Genomic DNA, 17881 nt, shown 5'->3' with positions numbered 1-17881 from the left:
CATTTGCTACATCCTCCCTTCGAAGAATCTAGTTCTTGTATAGCCGGCTTTAGAAGCTTCACCACCAGACCGGTTCAGTTTTGGTTTCTGGTCCAAGAATACTAGCCGGAACTATGAAGGGAACGGAGACACCGCCTACCAGATAGATCCATTCAGGGGACACCAAAGGACTAGTGGCACTGGACCTTTAACTGACTCTTGTAGCACAGCTCTTTAGCATCAAAGGTCCCAAGGGAGACTCATGATCCCAGGACTTTAAGCCTAACTTTGGAGATTCATGAGACTTGGCGGTAATGAAACTCTACAGCAGGGGTCTCAGACTCCAGTCCTGGGGGTCCGGAGCCCTGCACATTTTTGAGTTTCCCCTCATTTAACACACCTGATTCACCTCCTTGTGCTAATTACCACGCAGCTCTTGAGCTGAATCATTCATGGTGGAACTGGGGAAGAGCTAAGATACACAGGGCTCCGGCCCCCCCAGGACTGGAGTTTGATACCCTTGTTCTACAGTACAGATGCTCCTCGCTTTACGAGTGTGTTTGACCTACGATGTTTCAGCGTCATGATTGCGCGATAGCAATGCACAGTCGGTATTCGTTATACTTTGAATCTTGATCTGTTCCCGGGCCAGAGATTCGTAGCATGATACTTTACGCTGTTGCTGGGTGACGGCAGCATCCACCCAGCCACGCGTCCAATGGCTGTAGTGATTGTGAGCGTAAATATCTCATACACTGTTTGTATTTAACGCAAGATATTCTCAACTTATCATGGGTCCATTAGAACATAACCCCCATCCTAAGTTGAGGAACATCTGTATATTCAAATATTCAGTAGGTTGTTGAATAGGTTAACGATGAAGTCAACTTCGATCCAGTCATTGCTTTGACTAGTTAAGTCTGTTATATTTCACTGGTTTGATTGATAGTGCGGCATGAGCAGCTCGAAACCCTCATCCTGCAAGATTTACAGTGACCTGCAAAGCAGGTCAACCTGCAGCTCCTGAAGCACCACTTCAGGTGACGCAACCCATGAATTCAGAAGCTTCTGTCAGGTCCGTCCAGGTGTCCTAGGGAAGTGCGAGCTGTCAACGCTGGATTTTCGTCTTTGCTTGGGTGACTGTTGTGTTCTTCATCTCTCTTTGACATTCAGGCATTTATGTCCTTGGCCTTGCGTCTGCTCTGAGGAAGACCACCGGGATGAAGAGACGCCCTTGTTGAGGCTCGTGCTCCACAGATCCCTACTCCTGGACGCTCTTGCCGGTCGTTCTCTGGTTTACCCCAATTTGAATCGACCAATGAGAGTCAACCAAAGTGAACAATGGGGGGTCAGCGAATGACAGCGTGCCGCTCCGCCGTTCCCTGCTGCTTTTAAAGTCCCATCTCTGCTGTCACCGAGTTGTGCTCACTTCTCAAACCCATGCTGTGTATAAGAAGGCAACCTCCCGGAATACACCGATACTGTAACCCAGAGCACATGGAGAAGCCTCAACCGAAAACCCAGTCCAGCAGGTAATGGATCATTTTTCTTAGCAGGGAAATATGGGCCCAGCTGCTTTACCTAAAATGGCCACAAGGTGGCACTGTGGACTTATGGCAAATTTTGAGCACCGTTGTATTCCAAGCAGTATACAATCTCACTCAGGGGCCGATTTACTTTAATTTATTAAAATAACAAACAGACTCACTTATTGGCACGGCTGAAGTTAAGCGGGACTTAAAGTGTGTTGTCGGGCCTTGCTGTAGGGCCAGCCCACGAAGCGATGTTTCCGCTGCAGGACTTTCGGCGTCTCGGCGTGGACATCAAAGCCGTGCGGCAGGTGCTCTGTGACGCGATGGGAGAAGTGGGGGCTAAGCCTGGAAAATCTGTGTGACTTTCGGGAGGGTGGGGGGACTGTGGACAGGATCAGAGCCAGGATTGTGTATAGGGGGGGCCAGGGAGTGAAATGTATAAAAAGCATGAGTCTGAGTCCTCAGTGACACAGCCAGTGTTTACGGGGACGTCTGAGCTCATCAATGCTCAGAATTGAGCTTTAACTGTTTGGCTGTGTGAGTCACTGCCTCCACCGGGGGCAACCTGTGGGCGGATCTCCAAGGGCCTTGCACCACCGGTGGGGCAGAATCGTATTTACGGCCAGCATTTTCCCCTCCTATGGGTGGCACATTAGGGGCCGCTCATTAGTCATTTCTGGCTTCTTTACACAGGTCTTGACTTTGATCCGCCACTGGTACTTTCATGTGAGACCCTTTCCACCCAAAAGACTGCAAACTGATACATTCAAATTCCTAAAAGCGACATGTTACGGGAGTTCATCTTGGGCAAGTCAGTTGAACAGCCTTCAACAGTAGGTGGCGTTATGGTTAAGGGTGACACTGTGGCCCAGTGTACTGTAGCTTCACTCCTCCGGGGCTGGCGTTGCGGGTTCAAGTCCCCGTAGTCCTGTGCTGTCTGGGACTGGATTCAGGCTTCCCATGACCCTGTATTGCGGCTCTTTAAGTCTGGCCCTCCATTCCAAATCCAGGCCTTGTTTTTAGTTCTTCCAAGTAGTTAGTTTAATAATCACCGATTGTGATTGGCCACAGAGGCGTCACACCTGGATTATGGGTAAAGGAATGCTGGGAAGTCAGCAGGGCTCGGGCCTTGAGGACCGTGGTGTGAATTGCGCTGCTGTATCACATAAGGCATCATATATGGAAGTTGGATGGATGGAAATATTGAGGCTCAGCCAAGGCTTAAGGTAGTAAAAAGCTGAAAATGCTTCTGCACAAAGTGATCAAAATCAAATCAGCTGTTAAAACCTAATCTTGACATAACAATTAATATTGTTTAATGACATTAATATCGCTGGTGTGACCTGTAGTGGGGCTGGTGCCCCATCCTGAGTTGTGCCCTGCCTTGAACCCGTAGCCTCCAGGACAGGCTCCAGCCCCCTCGCGAACAGGACAAGCAGTTTCAGAAAATGGATGGATGGACATTAATATCTGAATTTATGTTCATAATAAGCCGAACTGCCTCAGGGACCTCAATACTTCTTGTGATGGAAAACAATTTTTTTCCTCATTAAAAGCTATCTTAATTTTGAGATCAAATTTTAATTATTAAAATTCACAAATACATAAATACAATACGGGTCTAAATTCTATTGCTGTGGGTTTTTGTGTGCGTGTTATCTGAGTTTGGGTCGCTACGTGAGTGAAGATGTTTAACAGAAATGCTTCATGAAGCCAGTGCAGGGCGTGGTAGCTACATTGTAAAAATCGAGGGTCTTATGGGGGTTCAGTAGGCAGGGTGGGGTGAAGGGTGGGTTTGGGTTTGTCTTACGGGAAAAGCCCAGAATCACTAGGCAGTGCTATGTTCCAGTATGTAATGTCACCTCGGTGGCGATGTGTACGATCCCACAGTGTAAAATCCAGGTTTAACCGCTGACTTAAGATGGCCGTAGTCACGAAGTCCCAAAGGCAGAGTTTTTTTATCCGCATGACTAAGCCAACGTCACCCAGTGCGTAATTTAACCTGAGGTGACGCTACATGAGTTGTGTCTATAAAAATATACGACAGGGTGGTATGGAAATGCGAAGGTTCACCACCCAAAGCCGGGGGAGACACTGTGGAGGGACTGGGGTGGAATAACGGGGCCCCCGCGGGTCTCATACCTCAGGGTTCAGGGCGGAGGCATCGCCCATTCCTCTCCATCCTGGTGGGGGGGTCGGAGGATGTAGCAGCGGCCATTTAATAGCAAGGTCCCTCAAACCTGTATTTTTGGTTGCAGATTAATCTTTTTGTTCACTTTGCTAACTGCTAGTACTTCGTGTATATCTATGGCTAAGAGTACTGATATCGCCCCTCCCGCGGAAGTTTCAGGAGTGTCCCGTCCCCCTCCCTGCAGGCCCTGCCCACCCCATGCAGCCAAAACGAGGCTTGGGTAGTATCTAATTTTTTAACTCTTAATACGGTCCTGCTGTACAGACATTGTACCGTGGTGAGGACATAACTTTGTGTCAAGCATTGGGGAAGGGGGGGGGGGTTGAGCTCTCCAGCCATTTAAGGGGGTCCAGGGGGTTGTATTGCCCCATGTACTGAAGTATACAATATTCTTATGGTATTTTATAAAGAACCAGTATTCATTTCCCCAAAGTGTGTGTGTGTGAGGGGGGGGGGCGTGGTATTTTCCAACTAAAATGCTACGGTAAACGGTATTAGCGTAATACTCCCCAAACCGAGCCTGCGTCTCCTCCCAGTTGTCCCGCAACCCCCTCGCTGAAATCAATACGCTTAAGGTGGAATGTCCTTTACTTTTATAGTCAATATTACTGCTTCTTCATCCCTTTTATATTATGTAGAATAAGCTGAATGTATGCGTACCAAATACTCTCTTCATTTTCGTCGGCGACATGCCTGCCGTGTTTAAGGTGGCTAAGTCGGGGATCGTCTGGTATGTATGATTGCTGCTTACGGCTGATTTACACGTGAAGTGTTGCGAGTGCTAAGCTGAGTAAACGTTACGGCGTAACGCGTGCGGAGCAGAGTGCTCAGTGACGCCCGGACTGCGAGCAGTAGTGTCGCGGTTACGTCTGAGCTGTGCACCGGAAATGGATGGCGCCATCTTGTGGAGAGCAAGGCAGAACGCGTACGAGAGCGTTATAGTGATATAATGTAGAACGTAGCACAAGTTGAAAGGCCTCCTTTGTGTTGCCCCAAGTTCAAGTAGATGCCTATCTCTTTAAAAGGACCTTAAAGTAGGTGAACGTTACTGTAAGACAGCAAAGGGACCACGGCCATTAAAACATGCATTGGAGAAGCTAGGTCGCTCCTTTGTGACTGTTGGAAAGGAGCTAGAGATGCTGGGGCGTTTTGGTGGGTGGGGTGTTTTGATTCCCTTCTATTTTCGCTCCTATGTGTGGGCCTGAGCTTCGGTGTCACTGAAAATCCCCAAAGTCCCATCACATGTCAGCGCTGCCACATCCACAGCCAATGACCTTAAATGAAATGTCCGGGATGTTCAGGGACACGAGGTCCAACTATCCGGACCCCGTTCTGCTTTAAAGCCACACCCCTCTGCCCTCCCACTTCAGGCAAGGCCTTATGGCTCCGCCCCACTCCACCCCCAGGGCCAGTAGGTGTTCTTTCGGTGCCTGATAGTCTCTGTGTTATATAACTGTCCACTTATAAAAGGGCATGTCTTTCAACAAAGTGCATCTGTTAAAACACACAGGCATTCCTCCCACGGTTTGTTTTGATTTTTCCCATAACTCCTTGATGTAAAAGAGACGATGGCATCTTGTCAAGTCTCCTGACTCTTCCATTAATCTCCTGTTCGCTCGTTCCTCTAGGAGTTTGTTGTCCCATATCGACTCCACGCATGTGTCTGGGCACACACATTCCTCCCAGTTTATTTGGATTCGGTTTCCCATAATGCCTCGCGCGGCCCACCACCTGCGATGGCATCTGTCCGCTATCTTAATTCTTCCATTAATTCCCTTTCCATTGTTCCAGTCCTCTTTCTCATTCCATTGTCCATCGGCAGCATAAATGTGTCCTTGTGGAGTGTTTACAAGTTTTCCCTTACAAAGCACTGATTTGATAGGTTGAACTTTCCAGAAGACCTTTCTAAACTCCTTCATGTGTCACACGTGGTCACTTTCTCCTCCATTCCTATGTCAGGGTATCTCTTAAATGTTTGTGTTCATAATGAACCGTGGGCTCCCTGTCACTGCCCTTCACAGAGTGACTGTAACACACTGCATTTTACATTTTCAGTCTCACCCTGACACACACTCTCTTTCCTCATCCATCCCCCCTTCAATTCTCTTCCTCCAACACAATTTCTGTTTATTTTCCACTCCTCTCTCATTCCCGTGGATTAGAGAGGTACAGGAAAGGCCACAAAACCAGAACTCACCCTACCTCAGTATCTCTCTCTCTCTCTCTCTCTCTCTCTCTCGTTCTCTGTCAGATCTTTAACATCTCGCCACCCTGCCGCTGAGGTTACGCAACGCTGCATTCCAGACAGCGCGGAGGGAATGACTGTCCAGCTGAAATTATTACCTTCCCATCCGAGCTTCTCTGAAAGACCTTTGGTCACCATCGCCACCTCCACCGTCATCACACTGTCTCCCCTGCAAGCCAATGCCTGATCTGCTGAACTGAAAATGGGAGTTTGAGGTGAATTTTGTGGTTTTCATTGTTTAATACCGTATATCCCTCCACTCAGTGTACAGTCCTGTATGGATTTTTTTTGACACGTGTCGTGCCCTGATCTCAATGCGCTGAGTTTATTTCCAGAACGTACACACACGTCACATTCTACCCTCTTATTGAGTTTCATAAACTGTAATCCCCCTCTCGCCACCTTAATTGATGTCCCAGGGGTCTTTCCAGTAAGCGTCCCATCGGACTGGTGAGGGACGTGTATCACCCAATAGTGGAGTTACATCACAGTCTGCACCTGTATGAGTGTGTAACTTGAGTCCAAAACTGGGACTTCTCAGCTTCTTTCTGGAATGTGAAAAATATGATTGATTGTTTGATTTAATTAATTTAATTTGATTTAATAAAATTATATCCAACATGGACATATTTCCGTCAATGTAGCTCGATACATGTGCCGGCCAATCCCTGTTAAGGGTTACTGAAGCCGGTGACGCCTTTTAATGTTATGTGTATATGATTCAGCGTTTTGTCTTCTCGAAGTATTTGCTTGCCGTGTGGAAAGCAGCGTGCGGGGGGGGGGGGGGGGCAAAGCAATGTCAGAGCTTAAACAGGGCGGTGAGTCACAGGGGGCCGGGGGGAGCACTGTGGGCTGCGTGAATGAGCTTCCTCAGTGGCTCCGCCGTAATCTGAGACAGACAGGGCGTGCGGTGGGCCGGACTTGGTCGGCTTGGGGGGGGCCGAGCTTCCCTGCAAGGTTCGGGAAGAAGGCTCCTGCCCGATTTGTTTGAACAATTTTTAAATTTTGAAATGTTGTATTTTTATTCTAGAAATAGATTCATACAAAAGCACAACAACAGTGTGTCGTGAATGTGTGGGTGTGCGTGAGAGAAAGAGATTAATTAATCAAAACTTCCCCGTGCCTGGGTCTGTAATAACTCCTGACGGCAGTATGTGTCGCGTTCAAAAACAATACATACTGTGATGTGCCACAAGCGTTTCTTTTTCTTTAATAATTGTTTCACTTTGGTTCGTCCTGTCTACCCTCCACATTTGCACTGCAATCTTAAAATCTGGACTATATGAATCAGAATTTTGTCATTTTCTTTATCTCTGCTTTATCTCCTACTAGGATGTTTTTCCTTGCCACTGTCGCCTCTGTCTTGCTCCCTGGGGGCTTTGGGCAGGGATAAGTTAAAGCGCTTTAAGACAATGTAAGGTTGTGAAAGTGCGCTATACAAATAAAACGGAATCGAACTGAACTTCCTTTGCTTGTCACTCGTCACACCGCGCCTACTGTTGGACTAAACTGGGCAAACCTTAAGAAAAGTGAGTAAGATCACGTGACGTTTTGTCTGTCGGATGCGTACTTAGTTTCTGCGTGTGTCCGAGGGTGACGCCCAGTGCTATCGGCAAAGACCTGGCCGTCGGTGTCCTTCAGCGTCCTTCCGAAAGCTCTCAGCTGCCGCGTGCCTCCACCATTATCAGTAGCTCCCTCCCCGACATTGTCATTAGCGTGTCGTACAGACAGCTCTGTGCGGTATTTGTGTAGGCCTGTCCCCACTTACAGCACATGTGTCTGTATCCCATTGTCTGTGTGTGTGTGTGTGTGAGTGATTTCAGGGGAATTACTGTTACCCATTTTATCCCGGAAGGATTAAAGTGGATGGCCAGGGGTTGCATTGTTGGACTATCAGCAAACTCAGCTGTACTGTGCCCCCCACCCCCCTCCCCCCCGCTATCGTGTCCAGTGCCCCGGTGTCAAGTGTCTCGTCGGACGGTGTGGAGTGAGGCCATCGATTGGAAATAGTAGCTGGGCGTATATAAAAGCTGAACAGAGACACCCCTTAGTAGACAGCCAAGCTCACAAGCAGAGCAAGCCACCAACAGGCACCGAACCCCCCCCCCCTCCTCAAAGAGAAAGAAAGTGAGAGAGACACCCCAGGGGGGACAGGCAGTGAAAGACCTAGACATTGTCTGTAGACGTTGAACCAGACCGCAGTACAGATCGCCAGGATGCAGGGCCGTACCATGCTGGTGAAGCAGGGGGGAAACGTGGCGGGGGCCAGGCTGGCCTGCAGCGTGCGGGACGGAAACCCGACACGGAAGGAGAGCCACAGCGCCGACTGGAACAGCGTGGAGCTGAAGACGCAGCCAGAAGATGGGTGAGTGAAGGGGTGTAGATGCTGCTAGAGTTTCTTACCATAAGCACTAGATTTGAGTATTTACTTTTTTTCCATTCTTTTTTATACATAGTTAATACCCATTATCCAAAGAGACTTAGAAGAGAGGGTGCAGTTACAAATCACTCCCTGGAATTTCAACCCCACAACCTTGGGGTCGGTAGCACAATGCTTTACTCGCTGGGGGTAAAATTACAAGTGTGATTGTCGAAGGCTGCTTCTACTCACAAGCTTCTAGTCTTAGCATAGATACCTTCCTCAAGCAAGTGGAGCTGTGGTCTTTAACCACCAGTTGCTCCAATCCCCATGTCCTAACCCGCTCCCCATATACTTAGCAGTGCTGTAGCTATTGAGAACTTGATTTCTCTATTGATTAATTCTGCTGCCGAGCGCTGGAATCATAGCCAGGAATTTGTGATGCGTCCTAATGCTGGGTGGAGCGGTAGCTCTGCGGCTGGGGATTTATAGCAGAAGTCGATAGGTTGCTGGTTCAAATCCTCTGAATTCCTGGAGTGATTCTTCTCTGTGGGCCCTTTGCCATTTGTTACTGATTCCATTACTGGAATGCTTTACAACAAACTGGTTTTCTGGATCCCCTGTGTGTTTTGAGGCCTCACCTCTCACATCACCTCCTGCAGATATTTCTGCATCTGATGACCAGGATTCCCCACTCCTACATGAACTAATTTAATTTATACTTGAATCATCTATGATCTGATATGATGCGCTGACCCTTACAGGCAAACCGTGCACGAGGTGGACAAGGATCGGCACGAATCCTTCTCCCGCCAGTGGGAGGCGCGGCGGTTGGTGCAGGCATGCCCCTCGGGGGTGATTCGCCTGGGCACCCTGGAGCAGGGGGTGAGAGAGTACCAACAGCTACCCTACAGGAACGTCCTGCCCCTGCCCATCTTCACCCCCACTGAGCTGGGCGTCCGGCTGGGCCGCGGCGCCCCCCACACCCTGGAGGACCTGCGCACCTTCCCCGTCCCCGACGGCTCCTGCCCCACCAAGAGGGAGGTATGCGACATCACCAAGGACCTGCCGCCGGTGCAGCCAATGCGCATGGACTTTGCCAAGGCGCCCAGATCTCTGGGCCGCTCCATGTCACAGGAAGCCCAGAGGGGGTGAAGAAGGGAAGAGAGGAAGAGGGCAAAAGGAAGGTGGAATGTATTGCCTGAAAATGGAAGTAGTTTATATAGGAATTCCATTCGAAATAGAATTATGTCACAATTACAATTATATTTATATATTCCGTGGGTATTTTTTTTGCATCTTAAACATCCCAAACTGTTTCCTGCATGGTTTGGGTAACTGAACTTCAGTACTCAATATTGTGTCCCCAGGTCACCCCCTTAAATTTGAGTGGCAACTCAATGGTAGATGACTCAAGGAATCAGTCAGAGATCTGTTTGCACATCTGAGGAATATCGGATAGGATAGGAAGCCGGCCATTATCGGCAAGAGTGACAGTGAGGTTTGTCGACCCACCTTTACTGCAGATTGCAGATTCGCAGGATTAGTGTAGCACGGCTGCTAGCTGAATGTCTCAGTTCGGCGGTATTTCCGCAGAGAGGCGATCGGTGGGCTCTAGAATGTGGCTACAGGAAGTAGGAAATTTCTGTGTGAAGGGCCTTCAAGATGAGGAGGCTGAGATGATAGAATCCAAGTGTGTAATGGCCCGTGAAAACAGATGGAGGTGACGGACTTACGAGTGTAACTGTAGGGGGCTTGCAGAAAGGTAGCTACTGCCATACCTTGGCTTTCGGACCTCGGCTTTACAGCGCAGCCTGGTCTGTGTCCAGCCTTTTTTGCTTTTCTCACCTCTGAGCCCAGCGCTACTATATGGTGTTTCCAGGGAAAATGTAGTGTGCAAGTTTGTAATGAAGACGAGGGCCCTTAGCCAAGGACGGCTAAACGGTCCACTGTGGAAGATGGTCTCCGTGGCTACAATTTCATCTCTGCTTCCGATTTTTGGAGAGGCTTTCGATTTGGACCTTTGTAGACGCGCTAGCGAAATGCTAATGAGCTTTGCCCTCCTGTCGGCATGTTTACATAGCTTGTGTTCATATTGTTATTTTTTACAATAAAGTTACAGAAATACACACAGCCCTGGCTGTGCTTTGTCTTTACTCTCTCCTGATATACGTGCTAGTCGCTGTTTTCCATACTATCTGTGTTCAGCAGAGGTGGAAATTTCAGGCTGCAAAGTACAAATCCAGACTGTTTTGATTCAACAAACCAGTTGAGTACTCTGTGACTGTGACTCTATACTCAACTGGTTGGAGTACTCTGTGACTGTGACTCTATACTCAACTGGTTGGAGTACTCTGTGACTGTGACTCTTTATACTCAACTGGTTAGTTGAAACAAAACTGTGGTCTGGATTTGTCCTTTGTGGACTCTGGAGTTCAGCCCTGTGTCCTTCAGTCTAACACCTACCTGGTAACTTCCAAGGACGCAGATAGTAAATTACGATTCTGAGAAGAATTTGATGTGTTTGAATTCACTATCCTCCTTTCTACTGACCAGAAACTAGTTCTATTAAAGTTCCAAGGAATATTTCTTAAGAGAAGAGGGTTACTACAGCTTCCAGAAGGGTTATAAATGTGATGAAGTTGGTCCAGCCCTGTGGCTACGTATGACACAATACTCAGAAATACAGCCAGATCTTCTGATGTGGTTCTTCAGCGAATCCTAGTTATAAAGCCTGGGAATACAGCCCCTGAGATCTAACGGTTCGCCCTCCATGTGCGGCTTCCCAGAGTTCCCAACATCCTGCATCACTCTGAATACAGCCACTATGTGATCGCTAAAACTTCCTTTGACCTTTGACCTTCGACATTACCTCAAACTTACAAGAGCCTTGTGTGTCCGCTCTAGGACTATGACTGCTGCCCAGATCTGCATCCTGGGGGGGGGGACCCAGGCTGTGATTGTTGTCTGTCTGCTTCACTTTTGGCACAGACTTCTGCAGCTGTGCTTGTGTTGTTAGCATTTAGTGACGACCGGGTGGGGGTAGGGGGTGTCTGTTGTGACGCGTGGGCTTTGGAAAAACAGCCAGTCAGGTGTTAAGCTGTGTTGCTGCGAGTCCTGAAACTTCATCTGCAAAAGCAGAAAGTGAGTAAATACCACTGAACAGAGATCTGGAATAAAAGCAGAAAGTGACCATCCAGCCACTGAACGAGGTGTCCGAACAGACTGGAGCTTAAAGTCAGTGACTGAATGAGTATTTGCATTGTTTCTGTTTTGCTGCAATATTCCCATCAGTCATCGGTCGGGTCAGCCCTTGATCCAGGACTCCGCCTACTCATGGCCGCTCCCAATCCACCAGCTTCACCTGCACCCGGACCTTCACCACGGTGGCAGCCATCATGCATCACATGACTAATGTCCGTCCCCGAGATACAGAAGCCGACATCAAGCAGGACCGACAGACCGCCATCCAACTAAATTCTACCATAAAATGGAAAAACCAGAAGCGTGTAAAAATCTGAACTACATGTAAGTAAGTAAGCGGTAAACAATATGGAATCGACGCGAGACGGTTTCCATGGGAGACCGGGGGGGAAAAAAATTCATTTTCAACCTCTCTGCCCAGAAAGTACCGTGACACTCATCCCTCTTTCTGTTTTTAAGTTTCTTTCATGTACGCTGTCAGGGAGGCTGATTGCCAAGAACATACTGTCCTCACCCTACCTCCCCCTGAAACCCGCCCCCCCCGCCCTCCCGTGTTTTGTTTTTGCGGGTGTCCAGATGCCACTGGCATTAGCAGGGAACTAAAACTCTGACATGGACGCCTCCTCATCGCCTCTTACTGTGCCTCTGGCTTCATCCGCTGCTCTGCCGCTCAGACGCTGTGGCTCCCGGGCCGCCTGCCCACCCGGCCCAGAGCCCAAAACAACTCAAGTCAGCGGCCAGGCCAGTGTCCCCTGTTGGCAGCAGGGGGGGGGGGGGAAGGGGCTTCGACGTGTGTGCAGCATCCCATCTACCACTTAATCCTAACTTAGGCCAGACCCTTCGGGGTTCAATTGGAACTGGGGGGTATTTATTTATCTTTCATTCACTGATCCAAGTGGGCTTATGGGAGGCATTAAATCTCCACTAAAACCCCTCTGCTAGCTGAAAGCACAAGTAAGTATATCATCTGTTTTACAGCAGTCAAGGAGAGGGCTTTATTTTAACCGAATCCAGCTCCGTGTGGAACATCTCAACCTTCAATGCAACTATTTATACCAAGCTGATCTGTCGTAATTATCTCACTTAAATACAGGTTTGAGTTTGAGTCGTGAGCTTTATTTCATCGGCCTTCAGTTATCCAACGTGATTCGTTTCTATATTCAATAAAAGCTTTGACTGTTAACGACTTTTTTGGTGTTATTTCGGAGTTTTTCTTCAGCGGATGTTGCGGCGGCCAAATTCCATTCTTCCCTCGTTTCTCTTGCCAGACAAATCTTGGGGGGAGATTGCATTTCTTGGTACCGTTTCTTTCCTTTCCTCCATCCTCCGTCGGCACGTCCAGCGCTTCCTAAGTCCAACTGAGGGGGCCGTCCTGTAGTGTGAAATACGTAAATTGCACCAACCATCTGCCCAATTCCCGTTACCCACCCACCCCGCCATGTGTGCTGGGGCTCTTCGTCGGTTTGGGCCCAGTCGAGGTGCGCGGGAGCGGCCGCTGCCTGCCGGTACGTGGCTCGGGGGATCTGAGTAAGCGGCACTGGTCTGAACACTTTTCATCGCTGCCTTCTGTTTGTTTGGTGACCCTGGAATAACATCAAGGACCCAAAGGGACCGTGATTTGGACAGCAATGTAAAAGACTGCTGCCTTCCTCATTCTACAGGTCGTTGTTTTCGGCGCAACAAGTCAACGCAGTGCCGAGGCTTGCATCATCGTCGCGGTCTCTAGCCATATGGCTACATTCTCTAAAACAAACTATATACGAACGCCATCCTAAGGGGCGAGAAAAGCCCACGTGCATTTGCCTTGGCAAGGATGGAAGCGATTGATTGATAGAATGTTTGTGTATATTGTTCTGGAATGAGGGCCGATACTGTTCTTGAATGAGGGCATATATTGCTCTGGAATGAGGTCATACAGTGCTCTGGAATTAGACCATATATTGCTCCGGAAGTAGGCTGGATACTGTTCTGGAATGATGGCATATATTGCCGCAAAATGAGGCCGCATACTGCTCCGGAATGAGTGTGGATAATGTTCCAGAATGAGCGTGTATATTACTCTGGAATGAGGTCATATACTGTTCCGGAATGAGGTCTGACATCAGTGGCTTTTCCTTCAAGGCCATCCCCAACTTGAGGGGTCAGTGTTTGCGTGTGTGGGACATGTCGGTCTCTCTGATGTCCCAAACCACTGCTCCCTCTTTTTCGTAACTTTGTATCTCCAAGAACTGGGGCAGTGAGCCTTTAAGCCCTTCCCGGCCTGGCCCAAAAAGGAACAGGTGTGGACAATCCAGACTTTTAAAACTACTTTTTTAGTAAAGCCACCAATTGACTGTGGCCTAAAAAACAGAAGGTATCTTTGTTCTTTACTGCGGATTTCCATTGTTGATAAGTTGCAGCCAGGTTGGTTATGCTGAATTTCTACAGCTGTGTTGCTTTCAAATACAATTTAGGGATCAGTGGTCATTGTTGACACACCACAGCATACAACAACGAAATGTGTCCTCTGCGTTTAACCCATATGTGACAATGTGACATAGCAGGGGGCAGCTAATTCAGCGCCCGGGGAGCAGTGCTTGGGGGGGCGGTACCTTGCTCAGGATACCTCAGTGGTGCCTTGTTGGTCGGGGATTTGAACCTGTAATCTTTCAATTACAAGTGCGCTTCCCTAACCATTAAGCCACCACCGCCTACAAAAATAGCAAGTGGGCTGATATTCTCCTTTCTGCTTCTTGATATCACTCTTCCGGTAAAGTTTATTAGAGATAACGAAGATTACCTTCTCTGTTTGAGGTGCTTGTATAATTCACATGTGACCAGGAAGCGTGCCGAGCCAACTGCCTCTGCTCGCCTGGCAACGTTGGCACAAACACACTCCAAGTGAAGACGCCCAAACAGAAACAGGAATACACTGCGTCCCATAGAGAGACTGACAGACACAGGCACTGGTGGGACCCTGATTGGTGGTCGTGTTCACATTGGAGAGATTCCCCCCAATGCGACATACAGCTTCCTCTACAATCCCCATCGCATGCCTGCCACCTAGTGGCCAGTGGATTGGGGCTAGCATGCTGTAGGCAATGAGTTGATAATTCCAGGACCAGTGGAAAAGCTGTGTAAAACTGCTATGTTTACCACCACTAAAATCACGCATTTGTGTGGCGCCCTCTGTTGGCCACAAACAGTGACTACGCTGGGGCAGCAAAGTGTTTTTTCTTAGGTAGAGACCCAGAAACAAGAAATTTGCTCCTTACTGTGTATAGCTATTGGTTCTTGTCTTTTGTTTTTTTAATTACGTACAGATTCTTCCTAAGATATGGTGCTGCGTTCATAATAAACAAGGTTCTGAGTGCTGCTGAAAAACCAAACAAATGCTTGCCTGACTGATGCTTTCCCAGGTCCCCGTATAAACTCAGCCTGCATCTTGCTCATTAATTGGCTACAGTTTGCATGACCCTGGGGACAGACAACACGAGTGCAGCTCCTAAGGCACATTCTGAAGAAAAGCTAATGAAATTCAAGAGAATATTCCATGGAAACACAGCCTTTGGCTTCAGCAAACCCCCTTCTCTCTCTCCCTCTCTCGTTTTTTTTTCCAGGCTTTGATACAATTTCTTTCATGCTGCAAGCTGTCCAAATACATCCTTCGTTAAGTGTAGAGCTCGGAAAAAGATTTATTTAAAAAGCATAGCAGGAAAAAACAAACTTTTTGTAGAGTCACTTTTGTATTTCACTAATTCATTTATATATGGAATTGTAATAAATTCACCAGCTGTAATAGATTATTTCAATAATAAAAAAAAACATTGAAATTACTCTATTCTGCTATTGAAATTTTAATATTTACACAAATTGGATACATTCAAGAGAGTGAGTCAGTAATTAGTGCTGTTGCCTAATACTGTCAGCTTTGGGGATTTGCTCTAAATTGCCTTTTGGGAGCGTGTATGTACACTGCACCTCCTCCAGTGTGCGCTCCTGCCTTGTGCCCTATGCTTCCTCCATGCCCCTGTCCATGATAAATGCGTGCATGCCCTCAAAAGCGAACGACACACTGACACATATGATGGGTCATCCTTCACACAGCACGTCGTTGCAGCGACAGACAGTTACCCTCGGAAGTAACTAGGATGTCTGCAACTTATAGTATCTGAGTAGCTTGGCTAGGAAAATATGACAGATGATCAATATACTGCAGAATAAGAGGCCGGCTAATTTTTTTTCTTCAGAGTTACGTCATTAATATGACGCAATTCATAAGAGTGAACGAAACGGACATGGACGGCTATGAATGGCAAAACAGACTACATTTTACAAGTAGCCAATGTAATAACGTCCATAATCTCATATTATCATATAACTTCATATTATTACCCTTAGAGTTGCAGTTGATTCCATCTTTTATTTTTCCGCTGTAGGACCTTAATCAGGCTGCAGATGTAGGTTTTACGGAGAGTTTCTCTGAAGTTAGATGGATAATCATGTTCTACACCAAGGTCTACGTCATGCATGGGCTTAAAACGCAAAGCAAGCAGCATATCCCAATTTTTTAAAATCCAGTTTAATTTTTTTAAATCTGGTCTGAGGTTTCACTACCGAGTATTCTCTGAGACCCCCCGCATCGAACACTCCCATCGAAGTGAGTGCTGTCTTCACACACAGCAGGTTTCCAGACAGAGATATGGCAGCCCATGGCTACCCGAAATGCCCGTAGGGCACCTGGTACACATGGAAGTCCCAGCTCCCTGGCTGCATGAAGGGCGATTGGGGATTAACAGCGGCGCTTCATAACGATCCGAGGACCAAGCATCAGGAACCGGGGAATGCATACGACATCCTGCGAGAACCCAGGCTGTCAGAAAGGGGAAGCCGGTCTATTTGCGTGTGTCTGCGAGTCTCACTCCTACCGAGACTCCTCAGAGTTTGCATGGAGAGTAGGGTCAGACACCGCTTTCCAGTTTTCATGATGGCATGTCCTGTGGCAGCTCTAGCCTCTGCTATAGCCATTAGCGAGTCAGAAACCATTACCTGGTAGTGAAAAGGTGACGTGGGTTTATTCAGTTCTTATAAATGCATAAATGGATATAATCAATACACTGAGATATCATTAGTGTTGGGGAGTAACTAGTTACGTGTAACAGCGCTATATAATTAAATGAATAAAATAAAATAAATGTAATCCATTACAATTACCGGAAAAAAGTATGTAATTAAATTACAGCTAATAATCAAAATGTTGGTGATTACAAAAGAGTGACATCCCAATATATTCATTTAAATATATATATAAAAACAGTTTATGTGTTGAACATGCCGTTCATTCTGTTGCTTTGCAACTTTTCTCCGGGTAGAAATGCCTCCTTCTTCCAGACAACGTGGTTCCGCAAAGCCATTGGGACAAATCCGTCGTTATTGATTGGTTCTCTGCGGCGCCTCTCGTTTGCCAATCAAATCAAAGCGAGTCGCTCTAATCAGCCTGAGTCCGCGGGTTCCGAGTCGTCGAAGGTGCTGGAAGTTGAAAAGTAATTTCATTCAGAATTCAGAAATGGGGGCTCTAATATTACTGTACAGTGTAATGCTAGCGGTGAACTGCTGCAGACATGGAAATGTTTGATGTGAAAACTGAGGAAAAGGCTACAGGTAAGCTAATGTAACCGCAATCAGTCACATAAAATAAAGTACCTGCCGCTCGCCGAACGAGGGGCATGTACTACGAAGCGGAGTTACTGGCTTATCGGGGTAACTTGCCGGATTTAAGGTAGTTGGGCAAAATGTAAGCGAACGAATATGAAGTCGATTTAAGCCGTGATACCTTTAATCCTTCAAGTTAGCCCGATAAGCCAGTAACCCCGCTTCGTAGTACAGGCCACATGTCATCTATGTGTTAAAGACGTAATTTATATTTATATATTTTCCTCCTGTCCAGTAGGCTACATATGTTTAATCTACATTCATGACAGATGTACTTCGATGTTAGTTCAAACACAAAACCTTAGAAAATTAGCGGGAGAACATTTTAAACTGGATTCGAGAAAGCACTTCTTTACACAGCGTGTAGTTAGAGTATGGAATAGTCTTCCTGTCAGTGGCTTCCTTTAAATCGGAGTTGGATAAAATTATAACAACTCTGAGCTATTAGTTGAATTCTCCACAAACGAGCTCCTCTGGTTCGTATTTTTATTTTTTTTTTGCTATTAGCCTGATTGCTAGCTGGCTAACAGACGCCTTTTGCGCACCCGCACCTTCATTCATGAACCCTTTGGTAGAAAATCTTAGGTAACGTTAGTCCTCATTGAATAGTAATGAAAGCATTCAAAGAAGATATACATTGCACATAGACTCACACTCCCTACATACCATTTCATCATTGT

The 17881-nt window shown here is 47.2% G+C and overlaps 2 protein-coding genes and 1 long non-coding RNA gene across 3 annotated transcripts in view; all 3 read left to right on the top strand.

Moving 5' to 3' along the window:
* Nucleotides 1-1158: 1158 nt before the first annotated feature.
* Nucleotides 1159-6572, top strand: LOC125726751 (uncharacterized). The gene is made up of 2 exons (XR_007388385.1): nucleotides 1159-1511; nucleotides 5954-6572. It is a non-coding gene; the product is annotated as an uncharacterized LOC125726751 (long non-coding RNA).
* Nucleotides 6573-7986: 1414 nt separating this feature from the next.
* LOC125726750 (titin-cap (telethonin)) lies at nucleotides 7987-10439 on the top strand. The gene is made up of 2 exons (XM_049003186.1): nucleotides 7987-8312; nucleotides 9071-10439. The coding sequence occupies exons 1-2, from the start codon at nucleotides 8164-8166 to the stop codon at nucleotides 9459-9461; spliced, it is 540 nt and encodes a 179-aa protein (XP_048859143.1). The 5' UTR covers nucleotides 7987-8163; the 3' UTR covers nucleotides 9462-10439.
* Nucleotides 10440-16992: 6553 nt separating this feature from the next.
* Nucleotides 16993-17881, top strand: part of LOC125726768 (integrin beta-3-like) — a 43343-nt gene continuing 42454 nt past the window's right edge. The window contains exon 1 of the mRNA XM_049003219.1: nucleotides 16993-17150. Within this exon, the coding sequence (XP_048859176.1) occupies nucleotides 17111-17150 (40 nt within the window). The 5' untranslated portion in view covers nucleotides 16993-17110. The remainder of the gene's footprint in view (nucleotides 17151-17881) is intronic.

Source organism: Brienomyrus brachyistius, unplaced genomic scaffold (genome assembly GCF_023856365.1).
Source record: "Brienomyrus brachyistius isolate T26 unplaced genomic scaffold, BBRACH_0.4 scaffold75, whole genome shotgun sequence".
Lineage (NCBI taxonomy): Eukaryota > Metazoa > Chordata > Actinopteri > Osteoglossiformes > Mormyridae > Brienomyrus > Brienomyrus brachyistius.
Note: the sequence above shows the minus strand (reverse complement) of the source record. Positions and strands in the feature narration are given on the sequence as shown.

Excerpts from the sequence above, each read along its gene's own strand:
- LOC125726750 (XM_049003186.1), top strand. The coding sequence starts at position 8,164 with ATGCAGGGCCGTACCATGCTGGTGAAGCAGGGGGGAAACGTGGCGGGG. Across the intron at positions 8,313-9,070 it reads AAGACGCAGCCAGAAGATGG|GCAAACCGTGCACGAGGTGG; the intron begins GTGAGTGAAGGG and ends TGACCCTTACAG.